This window comes from Xenopus tropicalis, chromosome 6 (genome assembly GCF_000004195.4).
Source record: "Xenopus tropicalis strain Nigerian chromosome 6, UCB_Xtro_10.0, whole genome shotgun sequence".
Taxonomy (NCBI): Eukaryota; Metazoa; Chordata; class Amphibia; order Anura; family Pipidae; genus Xenopus; species Xenopus tropicalis.
The window spans coordinates 71,881,439-71,902,170 of NC_030682.2; the positions used below are offsets into that span (position 1 = coordinate 71,881,439).

Sequence of the window (20,732 nt, forward strand, 5' to 3'; positions counted from 1 at the left end):
CATGGGGAAAAAGGATGGTATTATAACTGCTCTAACTAAAACCAAACTCTGTAAAGTTCTGTCCGAGATCTGGATTCTACCTGTGAGTTTGCAGGTTTATTTCGATTCAACGCCTGCTATGTGTCCCTAGGGATTTTCAGTAGACTTCTTCCCTCCATTTCCCTTTTGTACCTCCTTTTTTTTCTCTCCCCCCTCTCTTTGCTCCATGTCCAGGTGCCCTTTCATCTTATATCTTATTTTACTTATATGAGGGGAAGGCATGGTTTAAATTGAGGGGGTGGAATATTGTATCCAGGGGAGTTGGATATCAAAATAACACGTATTCGTATTGAGTATCTTGTATCCTGAAAGAGAAAGAAAGGAAGATAGAGAGGAGAGAGAAGTGGTCCCATCTTAACGAACGAAGGGGCCAGAGGGTGAAAAAGGAAAAAGCGGCATAACATGCTTGAAGACAAAACAATAAAACAATGAATCTGGCGGTTGACTTGATCATTAAATCTACTTATCTTTACATATAGGTGCCTTTGAGGTCCCTTGTTATGGAGACAAAAAAAACAATTCAGAAAGATTAGCGTCTATGAGAGTATGGTTCAAAAAATAATCTAAATAAACTTTCCTTTAGTTTTTATACTTCCTGAGTGTTGCCTCGTTATTTGATTCAAAAAGTAAGCGAAAATAAAAGTCCTTGCTAATAGGCTAAACCAAATAATATCAGACTTAATATCCCCAGAACAAGTTGGATTTGTCCCTGGCCGTGAAGCCAGAGACAATACCAACAGATTATTCAGCATCATACACCAATGCAAAAAACGGTCCATCCCAGCCATGCTTCTTTCCACTGACGCGGAGAAGGCATTTGACAGGGTGGACTGGACCTTCCTCAAAAGCTCTCTCGCTCACATCAACCTAGGCCCTAAAATGCAAACATGGATCTCCACATGGATCTCCACATCTCCGAAAGCTAAATTGCGAATTAATGGAGAACTTTCCTTACCATTCCACATACGAAACGGGACCCGCCAGGGATGCCCACTTTCTCCACTCCTATTTATACTATCGATAGAAAGCTTTCTATCAAGAATCAGGAACAACCCAGATATAGGAGGTATCAAAATTGGGAAAAGAGAGCACAAAATAGCCGCCTACACCGACGATTTACTCTTTTTTCTCAAAAACCCAAGAATTACCCTACCCAGCTTACTAAATGAACTCAAAAACTTTGGCTCGATAAGCAACTTCAAGGTCAACTTAACAAAATCCATAGCCCGGAATCTATCCATTCCCCCTGTCGAGTTCGAGGAAGTGATGCATAACTTCCCCATTAGAATATCCCATTCTTTCTTCACCTATCTAGGCATCAAAATATACCCAGACGTAAAATCCACTATAGACAAAAACTACAGTGACTTTGTGAACTCCATTAAACTTGACTTACAAACTTGGTCTAAGACAACCCTATCTTGGATAGGCCGCATCAACTCACTCAAGATGAACGTCCTGCCCCGATTCCTTTACATCTCCCAAGCTATACCCTATCCGCCCCCTAAAAACACCTTCCGTACCTTAAATACCCTAACCAAAACCTTCATATGGAATAACAAAAACCCGAGACTGGCTAGAACCACTCTCTGCACCCCAAAACTTGACGGAGGACTCCCAGACTGGGAAGGGTATCAAAAGGCTACCGTCATTAATAGATGCTTAGATTGGTCCTTCCACAGATCCACTAAATTATGGCCACGGATTGAACAGGAATCATCCGTTACCCCACTCTGGGCTGCACTATGGCTATCCCCTACCCACAGAATATACAGAGATAAGACAGATATCAAACTAAAATACACCTTAGACACTTGGGATACATTAATTAAGACAGGGAAATGGAGCAATACACCCACTCCACTCCTCCCCATCTTTGGTAACCCCGCATTTACTCCGGGCCTAGACTTAGACAACTACAAAAGATGGAAGCTAGAATTGCACTCAGGCACAAATTTCTTTTACAAACAAGATCAACTTAAAACCATAGAAGACTTATTAGGCGACTCCATCCCTACTGATTTAGACAGGTTTAAATACCTACAAATTAGACATTTCATACACTCAACCTTCCCGCCACATAAACCGAAACCAGAACTAACAGAAATAGAAAGAATCTGGTCTAATGATAAGGCCCCCAAAAGAGCTACATCCCTCTTATACAAACTGATCCTAAGCCTTAGGCCATCCCCAGCAACACACTTTAAAGAAAAATGGGAAACAGACCTCAATAACAATATAGCTGAAACACATCTTCCCAATGCACAAAGATACAAGAACTTAATTACAAAATACTCACCAAATGGTATAGATATCCCACAAAATTAAATAAAATATATAGTGCCATATCCCCATACTGTTGGAGATGCGGAAACCACCCAGGCACCCTTATACACATATTTTGGAATTGCCCAGCTCTAACTCCCTATTGGTCCACAATTCGAGATACCATCAAAACAATCACAGACATCGAACTTAAGGACTCACCCCTTTCGATGCTTCTTCATGACACCCTCACTCCAACCAAAACATACAGGAACTCCCTAGTCCCGATACTGCTAGATATAACTGTTGGGTTTAAATTTTTTCAAAAGTATTTGCTCTTTTTGGTGCCAATTTACAAAGTTTGGTTAACTATAAGGCTTACAGCAGGTTTGCCAGAGTTACATTCCCTTGTAATTACCCTCAGTTTGAGGTGGGTGGGGTTTGATTAGTTCACCTTAACAGACTGTATAAATAGAACCACCGGCACTCTGTGAGCTTGCATACTAACAGGCTGGTGGCTGACTGAATCAACTGCTTTTTCAATTCAACAAAAAAAAAGGGATAAGTATTTTTTATTAACTTTATTCTGAATCATTGTGTTTTCTAACTATTGGGTTTAAATTTTTTCAAAAGTATTTGCTCTTTTTGGTGCCAATTTACAAAGTTTGGTTAACTATAAGGCTTACAGCAGGTTTGCCAGAGTTACATTCCCTTGTAATTACCCTCAGTTTGAGGTGGGTGGGGTTTGATTAGTTCACCTTAACAGACTGTATAAATAGAACCACTGGCACTCCAGTGGAGCTTGCTCTGGTGGTAGGTGCTCTATAAGTGATTGCTCTTTAAGTGGGTGCTCTGTAAGTGGAGTTATAATCACAGGAGTTATTGGGTGCTCTGTAAGTGGAGTTATAATCACAGGAGTTAGTGGGTGCTCTGTAAGTGGAGTTATAATCACAGGAGTTACAAACTAAAGGAGTTAAAACAAGGTACAAAGTTTTGTATTTATTTTAAAGCCTTTTTCACCAACTTTTGTTTAACTGTTTCTGTAACTGGGAGAATGAGTGGTAGCAACATTGAAGGTATGACACAGTGCACAGCCTGCCGCATGTATGCAGTTGTGGAACAACAGTTCCAAAGTGCATACCTCTGTTGTGGATGTGAGAGAGTTGCCACTTTAGAGGCTCGCGTTAGAGCACTAGAGGAACAAGTTGCAACACTGCGTTCTATTGACAATCTTGAAAGAAGTCTCTTGCTTACTGAACAAGAGCTAGCGGGGTCAGATAGTATGGGGGGAGGGGAGCAAGGAAAGGATGATAGGTTGGTAAGCTGGGTGACAGTTAGAAAATCTAGTGTGGGGAAAAGGAAAAGGGAGGCTGCTCCAGGGTTTGCGCATCCCAACAGATTTGCCAGATTGTGTGAAGAAGATGGGAGTGTGAACTCTGGACTGGCGGTTCTAGATGAGGCTGATCTCTCTAACAGCCGGGAGACCAGTTTCTCTAGTAGTGGTGGGGAGGAGAGCAGAGCTAGGCCTAAACAGATGGTGGTTATAGGGGATTCGATCATTAGGAAAGTGGACAGGGTAATCTGTCGAGCGGATCGCTTCAACCGGACAGTTTGCTGTCTTCCTGGTGCCAGGGTTCGGCATGTGGTTGATCGGGTCGACACATTATTGGGAGGGGCTGGGCATGAGCCGGCTGTCTTGGTACATATCGGTACTAACGACAAAATGAACAGTAGGTGGGGGACCTTAAAGAGTGAGTTCAGGGATCTAGGCTCTAAAATTAAGCAAAGGTCCTCCAATGTCATTTTTTCGGAAATTTTGCCGGTGCCGCGTGCTAGTTTAGGGAGACAGCGGGAGCTTAGAGAGCTAAATGCGTGGCTAAAGTCTTGGTGTAGGAAGGAAGGGTTTGGGTTCCTAGAGCACTGGGCTGACTTTTCTTTGGGGTACAATCTATACAGCCCTGACGGATTGCACCTCAATGGAAGGGGGTCTACTGTGCTAGGGGAGGGAATGGTTAAGAGGCTGGAGGAGTGTTTAAACTAGACAAGGGGGGGGGGTTAGCTTATGGGAAAGCTAGTGTAGATGGGGCAGTGGGACCAGTAAAGGGTTGTGGGGGAGGAGTGAGGGGGGCATATAGTTTATCAGATAAGGAGCTTCCATTGTTACAAGGGAAACAGACTAATTTTCACCTTAGCTCTAACTGTCCTTTAGCTAATGTAAGCATCAGAGGAAGAAGTAGTAATCTCCGCTGCATGCTGGCTAATGCACGTAGCTTGTCGGGTAAATTAGGGGAGCTGCAGGCTATTGCATGTATTGAAAATTATGATTTAATTGGTATCACTGAGACCTGGTGGGATGAAAAATGCGACTGGGCTGTGAATTTAAATGGGTATATGCTTTTTAGGAGGGACAGAGTGATTAAAAAGGGTGGAGGGGTTTGTCTTTATGTAAAGTCAGATTTAAAGCCATGTAATAAAGACATTACCAATGAAAACGTTGAATCTCTTTGGGTAGAAATTTCAGTAGGGCTGAAGGTCACAAAGAAAATGATCATTGGTGTATGCTATAAACCACCCCGTATAGATGAGGGGGATGAGTCCCAGCTACTTTTGCAAATGGAGGAGGCTTCAAAATTGGGTCAAGTTGTTGTTATGGGGGACTTTAATTATCCGGACATTGACTAGAGTAATGGGGTGGCTAAGTCAGAAAAAGCTAGTAGGTTTGTAAACATGCTAAATGACAACTTTTTATTTCAGGTGGTTCAAGAACCTACAAGGAATGATTCTATTTTGGACCTGGTAATATCTAATAATACTGAACTCATCTCTAACATTTGTGTGGGTGAGCATTTGGGGAACAGTGATCACAACATGGTCTCCTTTGAGATAATGCTGCAGAGACAGCTCTATAAGGGAGTAACTAAAACGCTCAATTTTAGACGTGCAGACTTTGCCAGTATAAGGGCATCTCTGCAATGTGTCAACTGGGAAAGGCTTTTCATGGGGTCTAAAATAGAGATGGAAAGGGATATTGCAGCTAGGAGTAAAAAGAATCCAAAATTATTTTTTAATTATGTGAATAGTAAAAAAATGAAGCAAGAAGGGGTGGGAACCTTATTATCACGGGGGGGTACGTTGGTTGATGAGAACGGGGAAAAAGCAGAAATTTTGAACTCTTATTTTTCATCTGTCTATACATCTGAGGAGCCAGATAATGAAGGCTTTCCTTTTAATATACCCAGTTCTAGTAATTTAGCTACTGATGCGTGGGTCACTCAGGAGGAAATTCAAAAGAGACTTGAACATGTAAAGGTAAACAAAGGTCCAGGACCGGATGGGATTCATCCAAGGGTATTAAATGAGCTGAGCGCTGTGATTGCCAAGCCTCTTCACATAATTTTTCAGGATTCGTTGAGGTCTGGCATGGTGCCGAGAGACTGGCGAATTGCTAATGTGGTGCCGTTATTTAAAAAGGGATCTCGTTCTCAGCCTGAAAACTATAGGCCTGTTAGTCTGACATCAGTAGTAGGAAAGCTTCTGGAAGGGGTAATAAGGGATAGGATAGTTGAATACATTGCAGTTCACAATACTATTAGTTTGTGCCAGCATGGCTTTACATGTAACAGATCTTGCCAGACTAATTTAGTCGCCTTTTATGAGGAGGTGAGCAGGAACCTTGATGCTGGAATGGCAGTTGATGTCATCTACTTAGATTTTGCTAAAGCGTTTGATACAGTACCTCACAGAAGGTTAATGATCAAATTGAGGAATATTGGCCTAGAACATAATATTTGTAATTGGATAGAGAACTGGCTGAAGGATAGATTACAAAGAGTGGTGGTAAATGGAACATTGTCTAATTGGACCAGTGTGGTTAGTGGAGTACCACAGGGGTCAGTCCTTGGTCCTTTGCTTTTTAACTTGTTTATTAATGACCTGGAGGTGGGCATAGAGAGTAATGTTTCTATTTTTGCTGATGACACTAAATTGTGCAAAACTATAAGTTCCATGCAGGATGCTGCCGCTTTGCAGAGCGATTTGACAAAATTGGAAAACTGGGCAGCAAACTGGAAAATGAGGTTCAATGTTGATAAGTGCAAAGTTATGCACTTTGGTAGAAATAATATAAACGTGAACTATCTACTGAATGGTAGAGTGTTGGGGGTATCCTTAATGGAGAAGGATCTAGGGGTTTTTGTAGATCACAAGTTGTCTAATTCCAGGCAGTGTCATTCTGTGGCTACTAAAGCAAATAAAGTGCTGTCTTGTATAAAAAAGGGCATTGACTCAAGGGATGAAAACATTTTTATGCCTCTTTATAGGTCCCTGGTAAGGCCTCACCTTGAGTATGCAGTGCAGTTTTGGGCTCCAGTCCTTAAGAAGGATATTAATGAGCTGGAGAGAGTGCAGAGACGTGCAACTAAACTGGTAAAGGGGATGGAAGATTTAAGCTATGAGGTTAGACTGTCGAGGTTGGGGTTGTTTTCTCTGGAAAAGAGGCGCTTGCGAGGGGACATGATTACTCTGTACAAGTACATTAGAGGGGATTATAGGCAGATGGGGGATGTTCTTTTTTCCCATAAAAACAATCAACGCACCAGAGGCCACCCCTATAGATTAGAGGAACAGAGCTTCCATTTGAAGCAGCATAGGTGGTTTTTCACGGTGAGGGCAGTGAGGCTGTGGAATGCCCTTCCTAGTGATGTGGTAATGGCAGACTCTGTCAATGCCTTTAAGAGGGGCCTGGATGAGTTTTTGAACAAGCAGAATATCCAAGGCTATTGTGATACTAATATCTACAGTTAGTATTACTGGTTGTGTATATAGTTTATGTATGTGAGTGTATAGATTGGTAAGTATAGGTTGTGTGCTGGGTTTACTCGGATGGGTTGAACTTGATGGACAATGGTCTTTTTTTAACCCTATGTAACTATGTAACTATATATATATGGCTAAAGCTAACATACCAACTAAATGGAGAACTACTGCCGCTCCCTTAAAGGACAATGAAAGGTTAATATAAATTAAAAGTAAGTCTAAAGGCATTCTTTTTAAGTACTTACTGCATATCTAAATTCCCAGATCCCTGCTTGCTTCTCTGAGATATGGTGCTGGCAGCCTACAGCAGTGTGAAGACTACAGTGACATCACTGAAATCTCTCTGTCCTTCCTGTAGGCTGCCAGCGGCAGCCTTCCTATTCTCTGAGCATGTGTGTAACTTGATCCTGTCTCCTGTTCTGAGCTACACATGCCCACCAGCCAATCAGAAGCGGATCTGGCAGAGGGGAGGGGGGAGGGAACACATGTGCAGTATGAAGCAAGGAGGGAAAGGAAGGGAGAATACTTTTAGAGATGGCTGCCTGTTCTAGAAAATGTGAAGTAAGTGTGACTGAGTAAATATTTGAATAGGTGAGCCAAAAGTGTGGTGTTTTTACTAAACAATAGGAGGACTATTGGGCAGTATGCTTTTTAAATTTTCACTTGCATTCTCCTTTAATCAGAGACTGGCTACATAAGGTGGCAGAAATCCACAGATTTGAGGAGCTGAAACTAAATTCCGCTGCAGACTCACAAAAATTTATTGATAAATGGTTTCACTGGAGAGAATTTATCAACTCAGATTCCTATAGGCAACTATGTCTCGTGTAAGAATCTTAACCAATAACACACTACGCAATATCGCTCAAAAATATACTTATTGCCTAGCAAGGCGCGGGACCTGGATGGAAGTCCGACTCCAGGTACGTATTCATGCGGCCATCTGCATTCTGACAAAATCCAAAACGCTAAAACAACAGAAGCGGATTTAGGCGAACCTCTCTGCCCACACATAAGAAAATGAAGAATACCTCTTTTCAACTCCACAAATATCCCTGACAGGACCCCCCACCTTCTCCTGTTACACCTCTCTCTCTCTTCCCCCCCCATTCAGCACTACATGCCTGACTACCACACTCCCCTCCACATCCCTTCCCCATCCAACCTCTCTTTCTCCCATCTGTCTCTACCTCCTACTCTTGTTGAATACTTTACTTGAAAGAAGGTCCACTACCAAATGGCAACTAGATGCACCGGAATCAGACGTATTGGAACCTGACGCCAAGAAGATATCCATACCACACCACCTCAGACTACGCGATAGAAAAAATATACATATGGGAATGTATAAAATGATCAGACTGACCGATATATTGTAACACTATAAATGCAGGCATATTTTTCTATACCATGTAATGTTTTTTACTAACCATGTGAGTAAATGGACCTTCTGTTAATGCAAAAAAAAAAATTCTGAATATAAAAAAAAAAAAGTAAGCGAAAATAAATTATTTGAATTCAGAAATGAGTATCTATACCATGGTTCCCAGGTCTTTATGAACTCATCATGTTTATCTGTGAGAACGCTAGTTAGTCGTTCGTTAACCATGACCCAGTTTTGTTTTTGAAATGGGAAATGGGGATTTGGGTTGTTTTCCAAAATTTAGCGATAGTTATCTTAGCTGTCAGAAAGATAAAAGTTATTAGTGATTTGGTATGGTTATCTATGTTGGGTATTTTTACATTCAATAAAGCATTTTGAAGGTCTTTCTACAAATTTACTTGTGTTACCAAATAGATGATATTGTATATCCTAGACCAGTGCTGTCCAACTTCTGTTGTACCGAGGGCCGGAATTTTTCCGACCTACGTGGTGGAGGGCTGATAATGGAAGCCAGTTTTGACCACTCCCCTTTTTGAAACCGCACCCACTTGAACCCACACCCATGTTATCACATGACCATACCCATATTAATGGTTGTACTACAGCAAAAACCTGCCATACTCTGCCTGCCCTAACCTGCCTGTGTGCCATACTCTGCTTACCCTACCCTGCCTTTGTGTGTGCCATACTCTGCCTTCCCTACCCTGCCTGTGTGTGCCATACTCTGCCTGCCCTACCCTGCATGCGTGCCATACCCTGCCTGCGTGTCATACTTTCACTGTGTGTGCCATTCTTGGCTGGTTTGTGCCATACTTGGCCTGTGTGTGCCATACTCTGCCTGCCCTACCCTGCCTGTGTGTGCCATACTCTGCCTTCCCTACCCTGCCTGTGTGTGCCATACTCTGCCTTCCCTACCCTGCCTGCGTGTGCCATACTTTCACTGTGTGTGCCATTCTTGGCTGGTTTGTGCCAAACTTGGCCTGTGTGTGCCATACTCTGCCTGCCCTACTCTGCCTGTGTGTGCCATACTCAGCCTTCCCTACCCTGCCTGTGTGTGCCATACTGTATGGCACACACAGGCAGCCTACAGTGACACAATGCTGGCACTGCTCCTACAGTCTGCACAATAACTATATATTAAAAAACTTTTTAATTGCAGTACCACCTCAGTATATGTTCTTTTTGTAGTATGCAGGGATTATTTGTGGGTTTCTACTGCTCCTGAGGTGTGAACAGGGGAACAATGGGGGCGATTACAGCCTGAGCCTGAGGTGTGAACACTGCAGGGGGTGAACAATGCAGAGATTAAAAGGTGTGAACAGTACAGGGGATTACATATTTAAACAATACAGCCTGATTACTGCCTGAATCTGAGGTGAGAACCATGCAGGGGGGGGCAGTTAATCACAGTACTGATACCATTTAAAAAACCATCAAAGCAGCCAGACAGGTGGGGGGCCACACAGAGGGGTGTCGCGGGCCCCATGCGGCCCGCAGGCCGCCAGTTGGACAGCACTGTCCTAGACCAAACCTTTGAACATTTGGACAATCCCACCAGATATGTATCATTGAACCTGCTTGTCCACATCTCCTGAAACAGTCTTTACTGAGTTGGGGGTTTATTCTGTGTAGGCGAGAAGGGACCATATACCAGCGCATAAGAACTTTATACGTTGTTTCTAATAAAGAGGTATTTCTAGAGCAGTTGGCTGTAGTTTGCCATATCTGGGTCCAATTCTCATCAGTAATCTTAATGTTAAGGTCTCTATGCCACGCTTGGGTATATGGTAAAGGGTCTTTTGAGTGTGCACTTAGTAACATACTATACAAATTGGAGATTAACCCTTTAGAGTATGGGTATTTAATGCACATAGTTTCAAAATAGGTGGGGTCAAGTTAACCTTATCTTTATTAATTGCACGGATAAAATGATTTTCTGCTGATAGTGGAAAGCTTCTGAGGGAGGAGGGTTATGAGTGCTTAGAATTGTTGGCCACGTCTTAAGGCCTGAAAGGGAATAAAAATTATATATAAATTGAAAGCCTTTTGATATCCACCATTGGAAAGCAGCAAAGGAAAGTCCCGGAGGAAAGAGTGGGTTGCCAAACAGGGGTGTTGCTGGAAGAGTCGGTGACATAAGTGAGGCAGAATGCTTATATTTATCCCAAACTGACATGGAATGAGTCAGGAAGGGATCTGGATTTTTCGGCCGTTTTAGAGGGGGAGACCAAAGTAAAGAACATGGGGAAGTCGGGAAAAGTTGATGTTTTAGCATAGTAACCCATTTAGGAGGGATGAGAGCGTGCATATGGGCTAAAGGGACCAGTTGTGCTGCTATATAGTAGTTTTGTAATTGTGGAACACTCAAACCTCCTTGTTGTTTAGATCTATACATGGTTTGTCAGGTTATTCTGGGGTGTTTATCTGCCCAGATAAATTTAAATATTTTCCCCTGCATGGTCTTGAGATCTTGATCGGGAATAGGAACTGGCAGTGTTCTGAACAAATAAAGTATCTTGGGTAAAAGGGTCATTTTAAAGGCATTGATTCTCCCAAACCAAGATAAGTCCATTTTGGACCATGACTGTAACTTTTCTCTCGCCATTTTCCAGAGTTGTGGATAGTTATGCTGGTACAGGGTTGGTAAGTGAGATGGAATGTTAATTCCTAAATAATGTATAGCCGAGTGTTGCCATTTAAAATCAAAATTTAATTTCAATAGTTTGATAGTGTGTTCTGGTAGGGTTACGTTTAAGGCTTCTGACTTACTATGGTTTATTGTTAATCCTGATATGTTTCCGAATGCATCTAATAAATGGATTAGATTGCGTAATGAGGTTAATGGTTTTGTTATGGTCATTTGTATGTCATCAGCGTAAAGGGATTGTTTGTGCATCTGTTGTCCAATTTGAGGGCCCGTAATGTTTGCATCTTGTCTGATAAGTTCGGCTAAAGGTTCAATTGCTAGTATAAACAAGGTGGGAGATAGAGGGCATCCCTGTCTAGTACCCCTTTCTATAGTAATTGAGTTCCCCCGGTATGGACCCCATTTTGGGATAGCTTTGGGGAAATGGTACAAAGATTTTAAAATTGTGATGAAGTAGGGTCCGATTCCCCATTTGTTCAGTATAAAGTATAGATAATCCCATGAAATAGAATCAAATGCCTTATGGATGTCAATGGATAGTAGCATTCCTTGTTGTTTTGTAATCTGGAAATTATGTATAAATTGTAAAGTTCTTCTAATGTTGTCAGTGGTTTGTCTGTTAAGGATGAAACCTGTTTGGTCTGAGTTAATCAGGGTAGGGAGAAACATGTTAAGGCGATCTGCTAAAATTTTTGTTAGTACCTTAATATCAATATTCATTAGCGATATTGGTCTATAATTGGCGCATTCAAGGTGATCTTTCCGTGGTTTCGGTATAAAGGATAATTGCGCTTTTAATGATTCCTCATTACATGTCTCCCCTAGTCTGATTGCGTTGAACATGTTTGTTAAATGTGGGGTTAAAAGGGCTGACAGTTTTTTATAATAAAGGCCTGTAAAACCATCCGGTCCTGGTGATTTAGTTGTTTTCAAATTTTTAATTGCCTTCGTTACCTCATCATATATGATGGGAGCATCTAATGAGTCTGATTGTGAGGCCGATAATGTGGGGAGATGTAGAGTGGAGAGGAGTTTGTTAGCCGTTGAGGAAGGGAACGGTTTCGTTTTGGAATATATTGTAGAATAGTATGCAGAGAATTCTTGTAGGATCTTTTGGGGGTTACTTGTTAGGTATCCCAATTTCGTACTGATTGTGGTTGGCGGTGGAGTTTGGTGGGTTGGCTGATTTAGTTTCCGCGCTAGTAATGTTCCTATCTTGTTGCTTTAAGTATAGAACCTATGGTTGGTCCATTGTAATTGTTTCTCCATTGCTTGGGATTGAAGGAGATCCAAATCAGTGTGTATAGTAGCCTTTTGGGATGGGAAAGGTGTGATTTGGTCTTGTCTAGTTACTTTTTGTAATTGAAATTCTAGTTCCTTAATTTTTTGTGTAGTTTGCTTTTTCTTAATAGAGGCTATTTTTATAATTTCCCCCCTTATTACAGTTTTATGGGCTTCCCAAAGTGTAATCGGGGAGGAAACTGATCCTTGATTTTCTGTAAAATAATTTTCCACTGCTTGTTTTATTGAGCTGAAATTAGGTTTAATTTTCAATAAGGAGTCGTTTAGTCTCCAGTTCTTTGCCATAGGCTAGTGAGCGTGAGAGCGGTGGGAGAATGATCTGACAAGGGAGTGGTCAAAATATATGCTTGGCAAATATTGGGGATAAGTATTTGAGATACTAGAATATGATCGATTCGTGAATAAGTGCCATGTGGGTTCGAATAATGTGTATATTCCTTCCTATGTGGGTGGGATTCCCTCCAAGAGTCTATTAAGTTAAGTTGTAATAACATTTTCTTCAAACAAGTTGGGGAGTCTGTCATCAGTTGTGGGTAGGGAATATTGGGGTGTGATTTATCCCAAAGTGAGTCAAGGACTGTATTAGTATCGCCAGCTAGTACAATCGGGCCGGAATGGCAATCTGTTATTTTTTGAAGAAAATGTTCAAAGAAATTGATTTGTTGAGTATTGGGTGCATAATATGTGGCTATGGTAATTGGGGAGTCGAATATTTCCCCTATTAAAATGAGATATCATCCTTGATCATCCCGGATTTGTTGGGAGACCGTCAGGGGCAAGTTTTTCCGTAAGGCTATAAGGACTCCTTTAGTTTTGTCTGGGCCAGAAGAGGAATAAAAGGTAGGGAAATGGCGAGAGAGATATTTTGGGCTGGATGATTGAGAAAATTGGGTCTCCTGTATACAAAGTATGTCGGTATGGGTAGAATTATAATAAGTGAATGCCTTAGTGCGTTTATGAGGGGAATTAGAACCCTGTACATTGTGTGAAAAATTTTTAAGTGAGTGGCCATGCAAGGGAAAATATCAATCGATCACATTTTATACTCACTACCGTATTAAGCAGTAGAACCATTACGAACTCCTGGGGACGCTGAATCAAAATGGGAAAAACCTCTCGTAGGAACCTGTTCAAGTCAACCGTCAGTAGGATAGAAACAGTTTTAAAACTTTTAACATCTGAAATGTAAAAAAAACATAGGGCCCGATTCACTAAAGTGCGATAAAATTTATTGCACGCTTTTTTGAGCTAAATTAGTCACGATAATTATCGCGTGATTCACCAAAGTATTATCGCGTGCGTTAAAGGGAAAGGAAAGGCTTTTGAAGGTGTTCTCACCTTTAGATAAAGCCCCCTCCTCGCTCCTAAATCGCTATATCCGTTTCGCTATGGGAGACCTCCTGCTGCTGCAATCCCCGATTCAATTTCAGCACCGTTCGAAACGCTGGCGCCACCATTTTGAAAGCGCGCCGTCATTTCCCCTTTCCCCTGCGCATGCGCACACCGTTTTTTTTTTTTCTGAAACGCTGACCTCTGTAAGAGGTAAACAACCGCACGTGCAGAGCAGCGTAGGCAGAGGCGCATCGGTCAGGCAGGTAACCACTGAACACCAATGTTGTCTGCAGCCAAAAAAATAATGTATTAATAGTATTAAATACAATATGAACTGTGTACATATATTACAATAAAATTGGATTTTAACTGAAGTTTTCTTTTTGTTATATTTGTATATGCCACATACATTTTCAAATTAACATCATTATATTACATATCTGTTTTACTTATTTTTCAAATACTATGATTTTTAAAAATGGTATTAGTTTAAAAAAATATTTAAAATTGCATGTAAGTGCAATAATTGATACTTGGTAAAAGTTTACTTTTTAAAAAGTTATTTTCCTTTTTTTTGTGGGGTGCACTTTCTTCCAGTTGCTGTATCAAAATTTAACAATAATTTTTGGTTTACATTTAATAGTTTATTTACCTGTAAGATGTTAACACCTAAAGCCCTGTTCTTTTTAGTTGTCAAGCTGAAAAACACTTATCGATAATCTGCCCCACTGCTGTATAAATTTTAGATGCTGTCTAGATTTTAATTGGATACTTAAGCTTATTTTTGAATTACACCATTTACATAGCAAATAATTCCCTCTGCCATTTAAAAATTATTTCTTGAACCAACAAATGTATTTGTAGCTGTAATATTGGTGTGTAGGCGCCATCTCAGTGCATTGTGCCTGAGTCTGAGCTTTCAGCCAGCGCTACACATTAGAACTGCTTTCAGCTAACCTATTGTTTCTCCTACTCCCATGTAACTGGAGGGGTCCCAAGCCGGACTTGGATTTCTTACTATTGAGTGCTATTCTGATACCTACTGGCAGCTGCTATCTTGCTCCCTTCCCATTGTTCTGCTGATCGTCTGCTGGGGGTGAGGGGGCGGATATCACTCCAACTTGCACCACAGCAGTAAAGTGTGCCTGAGTCTGAGCTTTCAGAAGGAACGAGCGCTACACATTAGAACTGCTTTCAGCTAACCTATTGTTTCTCCTACTCCCATGTAACTGGAGGAGTCCCAAGCCGGACTTGGATTTCTTACTATTGAGTGCTATTCTGATACCTACTGGGAGCTGCTATCTTGCTCCCTTCCCATTGTTCTGCTGATCGGCTGCTGGGGGTGAGGGGGGGGATATCACTCCAACTTGCAGCGCAGCAGTAAAGTGTGCCTGAGTCTGAGCTTTCAGCCAGCGCTACACATTAGGACTGCTTTCAGCTAACCTATTGTTTCTCCTACTCCCACTCCTACTGGAGGAGTCTCAAGCCAGACTTGGATTTCTTATTACTGAGCTCCACTCAACCTTCTGATAGCTACTGGGAGCTATTATCTGGTATCATGCCGAAATAATGTGTGTGTGCACTCAGCCATATGCAATGTTTCAAGGTGCCGACATAGCCTAAAAATTTGGACTGAATTTTGAATTTTTGACAAAACGTTATGTGTTACTAAGGCTGCGGACACACAGAAAATTGGCTCCACTGCTCTCAGCCTGGCATTTCAGCCAGAGAGAAATGGATCTGCTCCTGTATATGGCTACAATTATCTTCACTGCATCTGTTTGCTTGCAGGCGCATGCATTGCAACAAATCTTATGTCAGACAAAAAGCACCTTTTTTCAAAATTTAATGGCTGAAAAAATAATGCCAGGTGGAGAACAGTGGAGCTAATTTTCTGTGTGTCCACAGCCACATGCCACACATAGAGTTGTGTTTGACAAGAGTCAGTCAAAATTTTTTAAGCTATGTCGGCACCTTGAACCATTGCATATGGCACACACAGCTTATAAATATCGATATTTTTATATATATATATTTTAATAATTTATTTTCAGATTTCAGACTTACTTTTACGGAATTAGTTAAACGGAAAAAGAATTTTCAACCCAAATAGAAGCAGAATTCGTAAAAATCATGGCAGAGGAATCTGAATCAAAAAGTGAAGAGGAATTCAAAACACAAAGTGAAGAGGAATCCGAAACACAAAGTGAAGAAGAATCCGAAACACAAAGTGAACAGGAAGCGGAAAAACAAGCTTCAACGTCTGATGATGAAAGCGTAAGTCAAAATATAATTTATTCTGAAAAATAAGAGCAAACGCTCCATGTATAACGGTCAAGAATACTTTCAGGACACTTGATTAAAGGGGGTCATAAACAGTAAGGCCGGCCATACACGCACTAATATTGTGGTACGAAACCCTGTTTAGTACTATATTCGGTGCGTGTATGGCGGCTCGACAACGTGACCGATATTGCAAAGTCTGCAGATATCTTTTGTGTAGTCAATCGGGCAGGTTAAAAGATTTAGATTTGGCCCCCGAGTAAAATCAACGTTTCTGGCTAAATCGTCAGGTGGAGGTTCAGTTTCTATGGTTTCTACCTCTACATCTGACAATTCAGCAATGAACGTCAATGGAGGGTTGGAACGATCTTTTGTGATCATTTCTGCTAAATGTATGTCCACCGTCATTTGTTTATAATTGTTGCGAAACATGTGAATCTGGTAATGAACCTAATCAAGTCTGCTGATGTACATTTGCACTATTTATGCCCAAATGTTGGTCATGTCGGTTTCTTGCAGGACAAAGCCGAGGGAGGAAATGGGAACATCTGCCTTTTCTTTATTCAGCAAACAGCTTCTTACAATTATTTACTAGACTTTTGGGACAGAGTCTAGTAAATAATTCTAAAAACCTGTTTGGTGATTAAAGAAAAGGCAGATGTTCCTTATTCGTCCCTCTGCCTCATCCTGCCAGAAACACGGGCGCCGCTGCAGCATTTCCTCTATCGCCATCAGGGACGGGGCTCATTTCCTACTGGAACCCAATCTGTGAAAGCTGCATTCAAACTGAGTGCGAAACAACCTTTTGCATTAAGTGAGCAGAACCAAGACTATGGAACTGCTGGAGCATCGGTTATTGATTGTTTTATATGTTACTCTGTATGTCCAATGTATGTAACCCACTTATTGTACAGCACTGCGGAATATGTTGGCGCTTTATAAATAAATGTTAATAATAATTAATAAAATAAATAGAGGCATGATGAGGGGCCCCCATACACATGCAGATAAGATAATTCATTTGTCCGAAGGACTCAAATACTCTGCTTAAATCTGCCATTGAATTTGCAACAAAATATGTGACTTTAGCTAACTGGTTCCAATCACTGATAATTATAATATATAATATACCAACAGACCATGATTTAAAAGGTAACTCTAAAGTAACAGTTTTTCAACTTTTTTCTAAAAATGTTGTTATGTCTGTAATTGAAGAGCACTTCAATTAAATGTATTACTTTCCCTAGTTTCACATCCTCCTTGAGAAAATGCGTCATAGACCTGATGTCACTAGGGCAAAGGATTGCTTTCCCCTCAACCCATCTATATCTAAAAAGATTAACATACAAATCAGAGAAGAACACAGTGATAGGAGTGTACAGCAATCACAGAAAGAGGATGATGAGGGTGTTTCTCAAGCAACATCGCAAACTGGTAGACTTCTAAATGACCCAATCAGGGTTGGCAATGCTGATTGGTGCCGGTGTGGCTTATGTATTCCCATGCCTACATCATTAGAATGCATTTGCTGTTATGATGTTCCTCAAATTTTTGAAAGAATACCAGAGGATGCTTTTTGTATAATTGACAATCCTGAATTTGATACAGAAGTCACCAATCATCAAAGACTTGATTGGGGTTACAGGATGACAAGCTTTAAAATTACTAAGCAGCCACGTAATTCTGATTATATGAGGTATTCATATTAGGTATCTTCAAAATTGTTAAAGAAAATAAATGATGTTTTAACTTTTTTATTAGGTATATGCATGTGATATATGATTTGCTTGGTATTAAACTGATCATTTATGACATGCATGAACTTACAGGACAAGCAGATTTAAATTGCATAGTGCATGTTCCAGCATAACCTCTACTGTGGTGCACAACTGCAAATACACAACAGGTTGATGATTATATTGTTAATATAACAAATAAATTTCAAATAAATTAAAAATCCCATTTTATTTTGTACATTGTTATGCAACCCCCCTGTATTTACAATGCTTACCTGAAAAACTGCATAAAACACCTTAAAAATTTACAGTAAAATAATATGATACCACGTACTCCAGCATGAAACTCCTGTGGCAATGTGGTTACTCTAAGCAGTCAACATAGAGCACATATAGAACACCTACATATAAATTTTGTAATTAAAAAACCTGTTGAGTGGTTAACATGCCCACAACTCTAAGGGGCTGATTTACTTACCCACGAACGGGTCGAATGGAGTCCGATTGCGTTTTTTTCGTAATGATCGGTACTTTGTGATTTTTTCGTATGTTTTGCGATTTTTTCGGATTCTTTACGAATTTTTCGGATCCAATATGATTTTTGCGTAAAAACGCGAGTTTTCCTATCCATTACGAAAGTTGCGTAAAAAGTTGCGCATTTTGCGTAGTGTTAAAACTTACACGAAAAGTTGCGCATTTTTCGCGTAAGTTTTAACGCTACGAATCCGAAAAAATCGCAAAACATACGAAAAAGTCGCAAAATGTTCGTTTTCAAGTCGGAACTTTTCCAATTCGGGTCGGATTCGTGGGTTAGTAAATCAGCCCCTAAGTTGAAAATACTTTCTTCTCCTTTAAACATATTTATATTCCTTGTGTGTTATCATTTTTCTTAATTATTAAAATGTCCCTGAATACTCATATATTACTAACTATCTTAAAGGGGTTGTTCAAGTTTGAGTTAAATTTTAGTATGATTAAGAGAGTAATATTCATAGACAATTTGCAGTTGGTCTTCATCTTTATTATTATTTTTTTTTTTTTTTAAATTACTTCACTTTTTTTTCTTCAGCTCTGCAGTTTGGAGTTTCAGCAGCTATCTGGTTGCTAGGGTTAAAATTACCTTAACAACCATGCAGTGGTTTAAAGGATAAGAAAGTATTTTCAACTTAGAGTTGTGGGCATGTTAACCACTCCACAGGTTGTATGTTAGGCTGATGCCACACGAGGCGTAGGGCTGAAATTTTCGGCAAGCAGAAAAACGCTTGCCGAAAATTCAGCCCTACGCCTGCTACTTGTGCCTGCACCCGAATGAATGGTATACGCTCGGGTGCAGGCACATGTAGCCGATATACGCATGAAAACGCGAGACTTTGTTAGGCATCAGCCTAACATACAACAAGTTAACTTAATTGTTAAATTTCACTTTAATTAGTGTAATATTTATTTTGTACACTCTGTACTGCTCATGTCAAAGGCTAATGCCTCACCATGCGTATGGTGTAATTTTTGTGCAAAGTGAAAGCGCTTGCCAAAAATAAGCGCCACACGCCCCTACCTGTGCCTGCATCGTAATGAATTGAAAACGCTCGGGTGCAGGCACATGTAGACAAAATCCGCATAAAAATTTGCAATTGTGCATTCTCTTGCATTTTTTGGTGGATTTTTGGCGTATTCCATGTATGCAGGTGCAGGTATGAGCGTATGGCGCGTATTTTTGGCAAGCGTTTTCGCTTTGCCAAAAAATTACACACTATACATGGTGCGGCATTAGCCTTAAACAATATATAATGTGTATATATATATGTGAATTTTAATTTATTATAAATAACAAAAAATGTTATTTATTTTGCAGGGCGCTTCGCAAAATAGCATACCGCGCATTCACCATTTGGATTTATACTTATTTGGGCTTCCAGAACAGAAAGCCGATACCATCCTGCGTTGTTAGAGAAATCAGAAGCAAGTTTCCTGATCCTAACAAAAAATATACTGGATTTCTACTAGCTTCAGACTACTTTGCAGAGGATATGGCTTATGAGTAAAAATAATTGCTCTGCTTCGTTTGTAATCTTTTCTGTGTCAATTTCAATACAGGTTATCTACAATGTATATTAATGATATTCGTAATGTTTGACTATTTGGATAGTTATAAGTTATTTGTAATAGTTATTATATTTTGGAGGCACAAATAAAAAGATTGCTTTATTAATGCTTAAGCACATGTTAAATACATGTATTGATGCTTTATTTCTAATGTGAAATAAAAGTAATTTCGTTACCTCAAGTTAGATGTCTGTGTTTACTAATTGTCTTGAATATGTGTGAACTTTACTTGGAAAAGTATTAAAAGAAATTGGTTAACAGTTAGGGGCACATTATTTATTTATTTATTTGAATTTATCCAACCACAAGTTTATATGACTGTCAAGGCCACAAAAATGAGTTTCAGGCCCCATCAGGGCCGCCGTCAGGGGGGACAGACGGCCCTGGCACTCTTCACTTTTAAAGGGGGCCCGGCCGTGCTACAGTTTTCTGACTAGCTTAAGCCCCCTTTAATCTATTACGGTCCAAGATAGAAAACTGTAGCAAGGCCAGGCCCCCTTAAAAGTGAAAATTGCCACTTTTAAAGGGGGCCCAGGCCGTGATAGGACGACTTGCCATACTTCATATGGCACAATAATAATGTTGTGCTGTATGAAGTAGACTGAAAGACAGAGGGGGTTGCCGTTTCTTGTGCGCCTTATGTCGACTATGCCTGCACTTGAGTAGAACACAACCTTTCCCCCCACCTTCCCGGTTATTGCTTTGGTACAATCTCACTTGTGTGATGATGACACCGAAGCTCCTGGCTGCAGGAGAAGTGTAGCAGCCTTAGGTACCTGGGTAGGTGAGGAGGCACCATACGGACAAACCCCGCGGTGAGTGAGAG

At 40.6% G+C, this 20,732-nt stretch overlaps 1 protein-coding gene across 3 annotated transcripts; it reads left to right on the forward strand.

Annotated features, from left to right (window-relative positions):
- Positions 1 to 15,832: 15,832 nt before the first annotated feature.
- On the forward strand, positions 15,833 to 20,087 carry LOC100492529 (tripartite motif-containing protein 44-like). Of its 3 annotated transcripts, none has more exons than XM_031904622.1 (3): positions 15,843 to 16,061; positions 17,315 to 17,763; positions 19,656 to 20,087. In XM_031904622.1, the coding sequence occupies exons 1-3, from the start codon at positions 15,918 to 15,920 to the stop codon at positions 19,843 to 19,845; spliced, it is 783 nt and encodes a 260-aa protein (XP_031760482.1). In that variant the 5' UTR covers positions 15,843 to 15,917; the 3' UTR covers positions 19,846 to 20,087. The 3 variants fall into 3 exon arrangements, with proteins under 3 accessions (XP_031760485.1, XP_031760482.1, XP_031760484.1); XM_031904624.1 differs by having other exon boundaries at positions 15,846 to 16,061; positions 17,315 to 17,501; XM_031904625.1 differs by lacking the exon at positions 17,315 to 17,763 and having other exon boundaries at positions 15,833 to 16,061.
- The last annotated feature ends 645 nt before the right edge of the window (positions 20,088 to 20,732 follow it).

Coding starts and splice junctions, on each gene's coding strand:
- LOC100492529 (XM_031904622.1), top strand. CDS start 15,918: ATGGCAGAGGAATCTGAATCAAAAAGTGAAGAGGAATTCAAAACACAA. Junction 16,062..17,314: donor CAACGTCTGATGATGAAAGC/GTAAGTCAAAAT, acceptor TACTTTCCCTAG/TTTCACATCCTCCTTGAGAA. Junction 17,764..19,655: donor CGTAATTCTGATTATATGAG/GTATTCATATTA, acceptor TTTATTTTGCAG/GGCGCTTCGCAAAATAGCAT.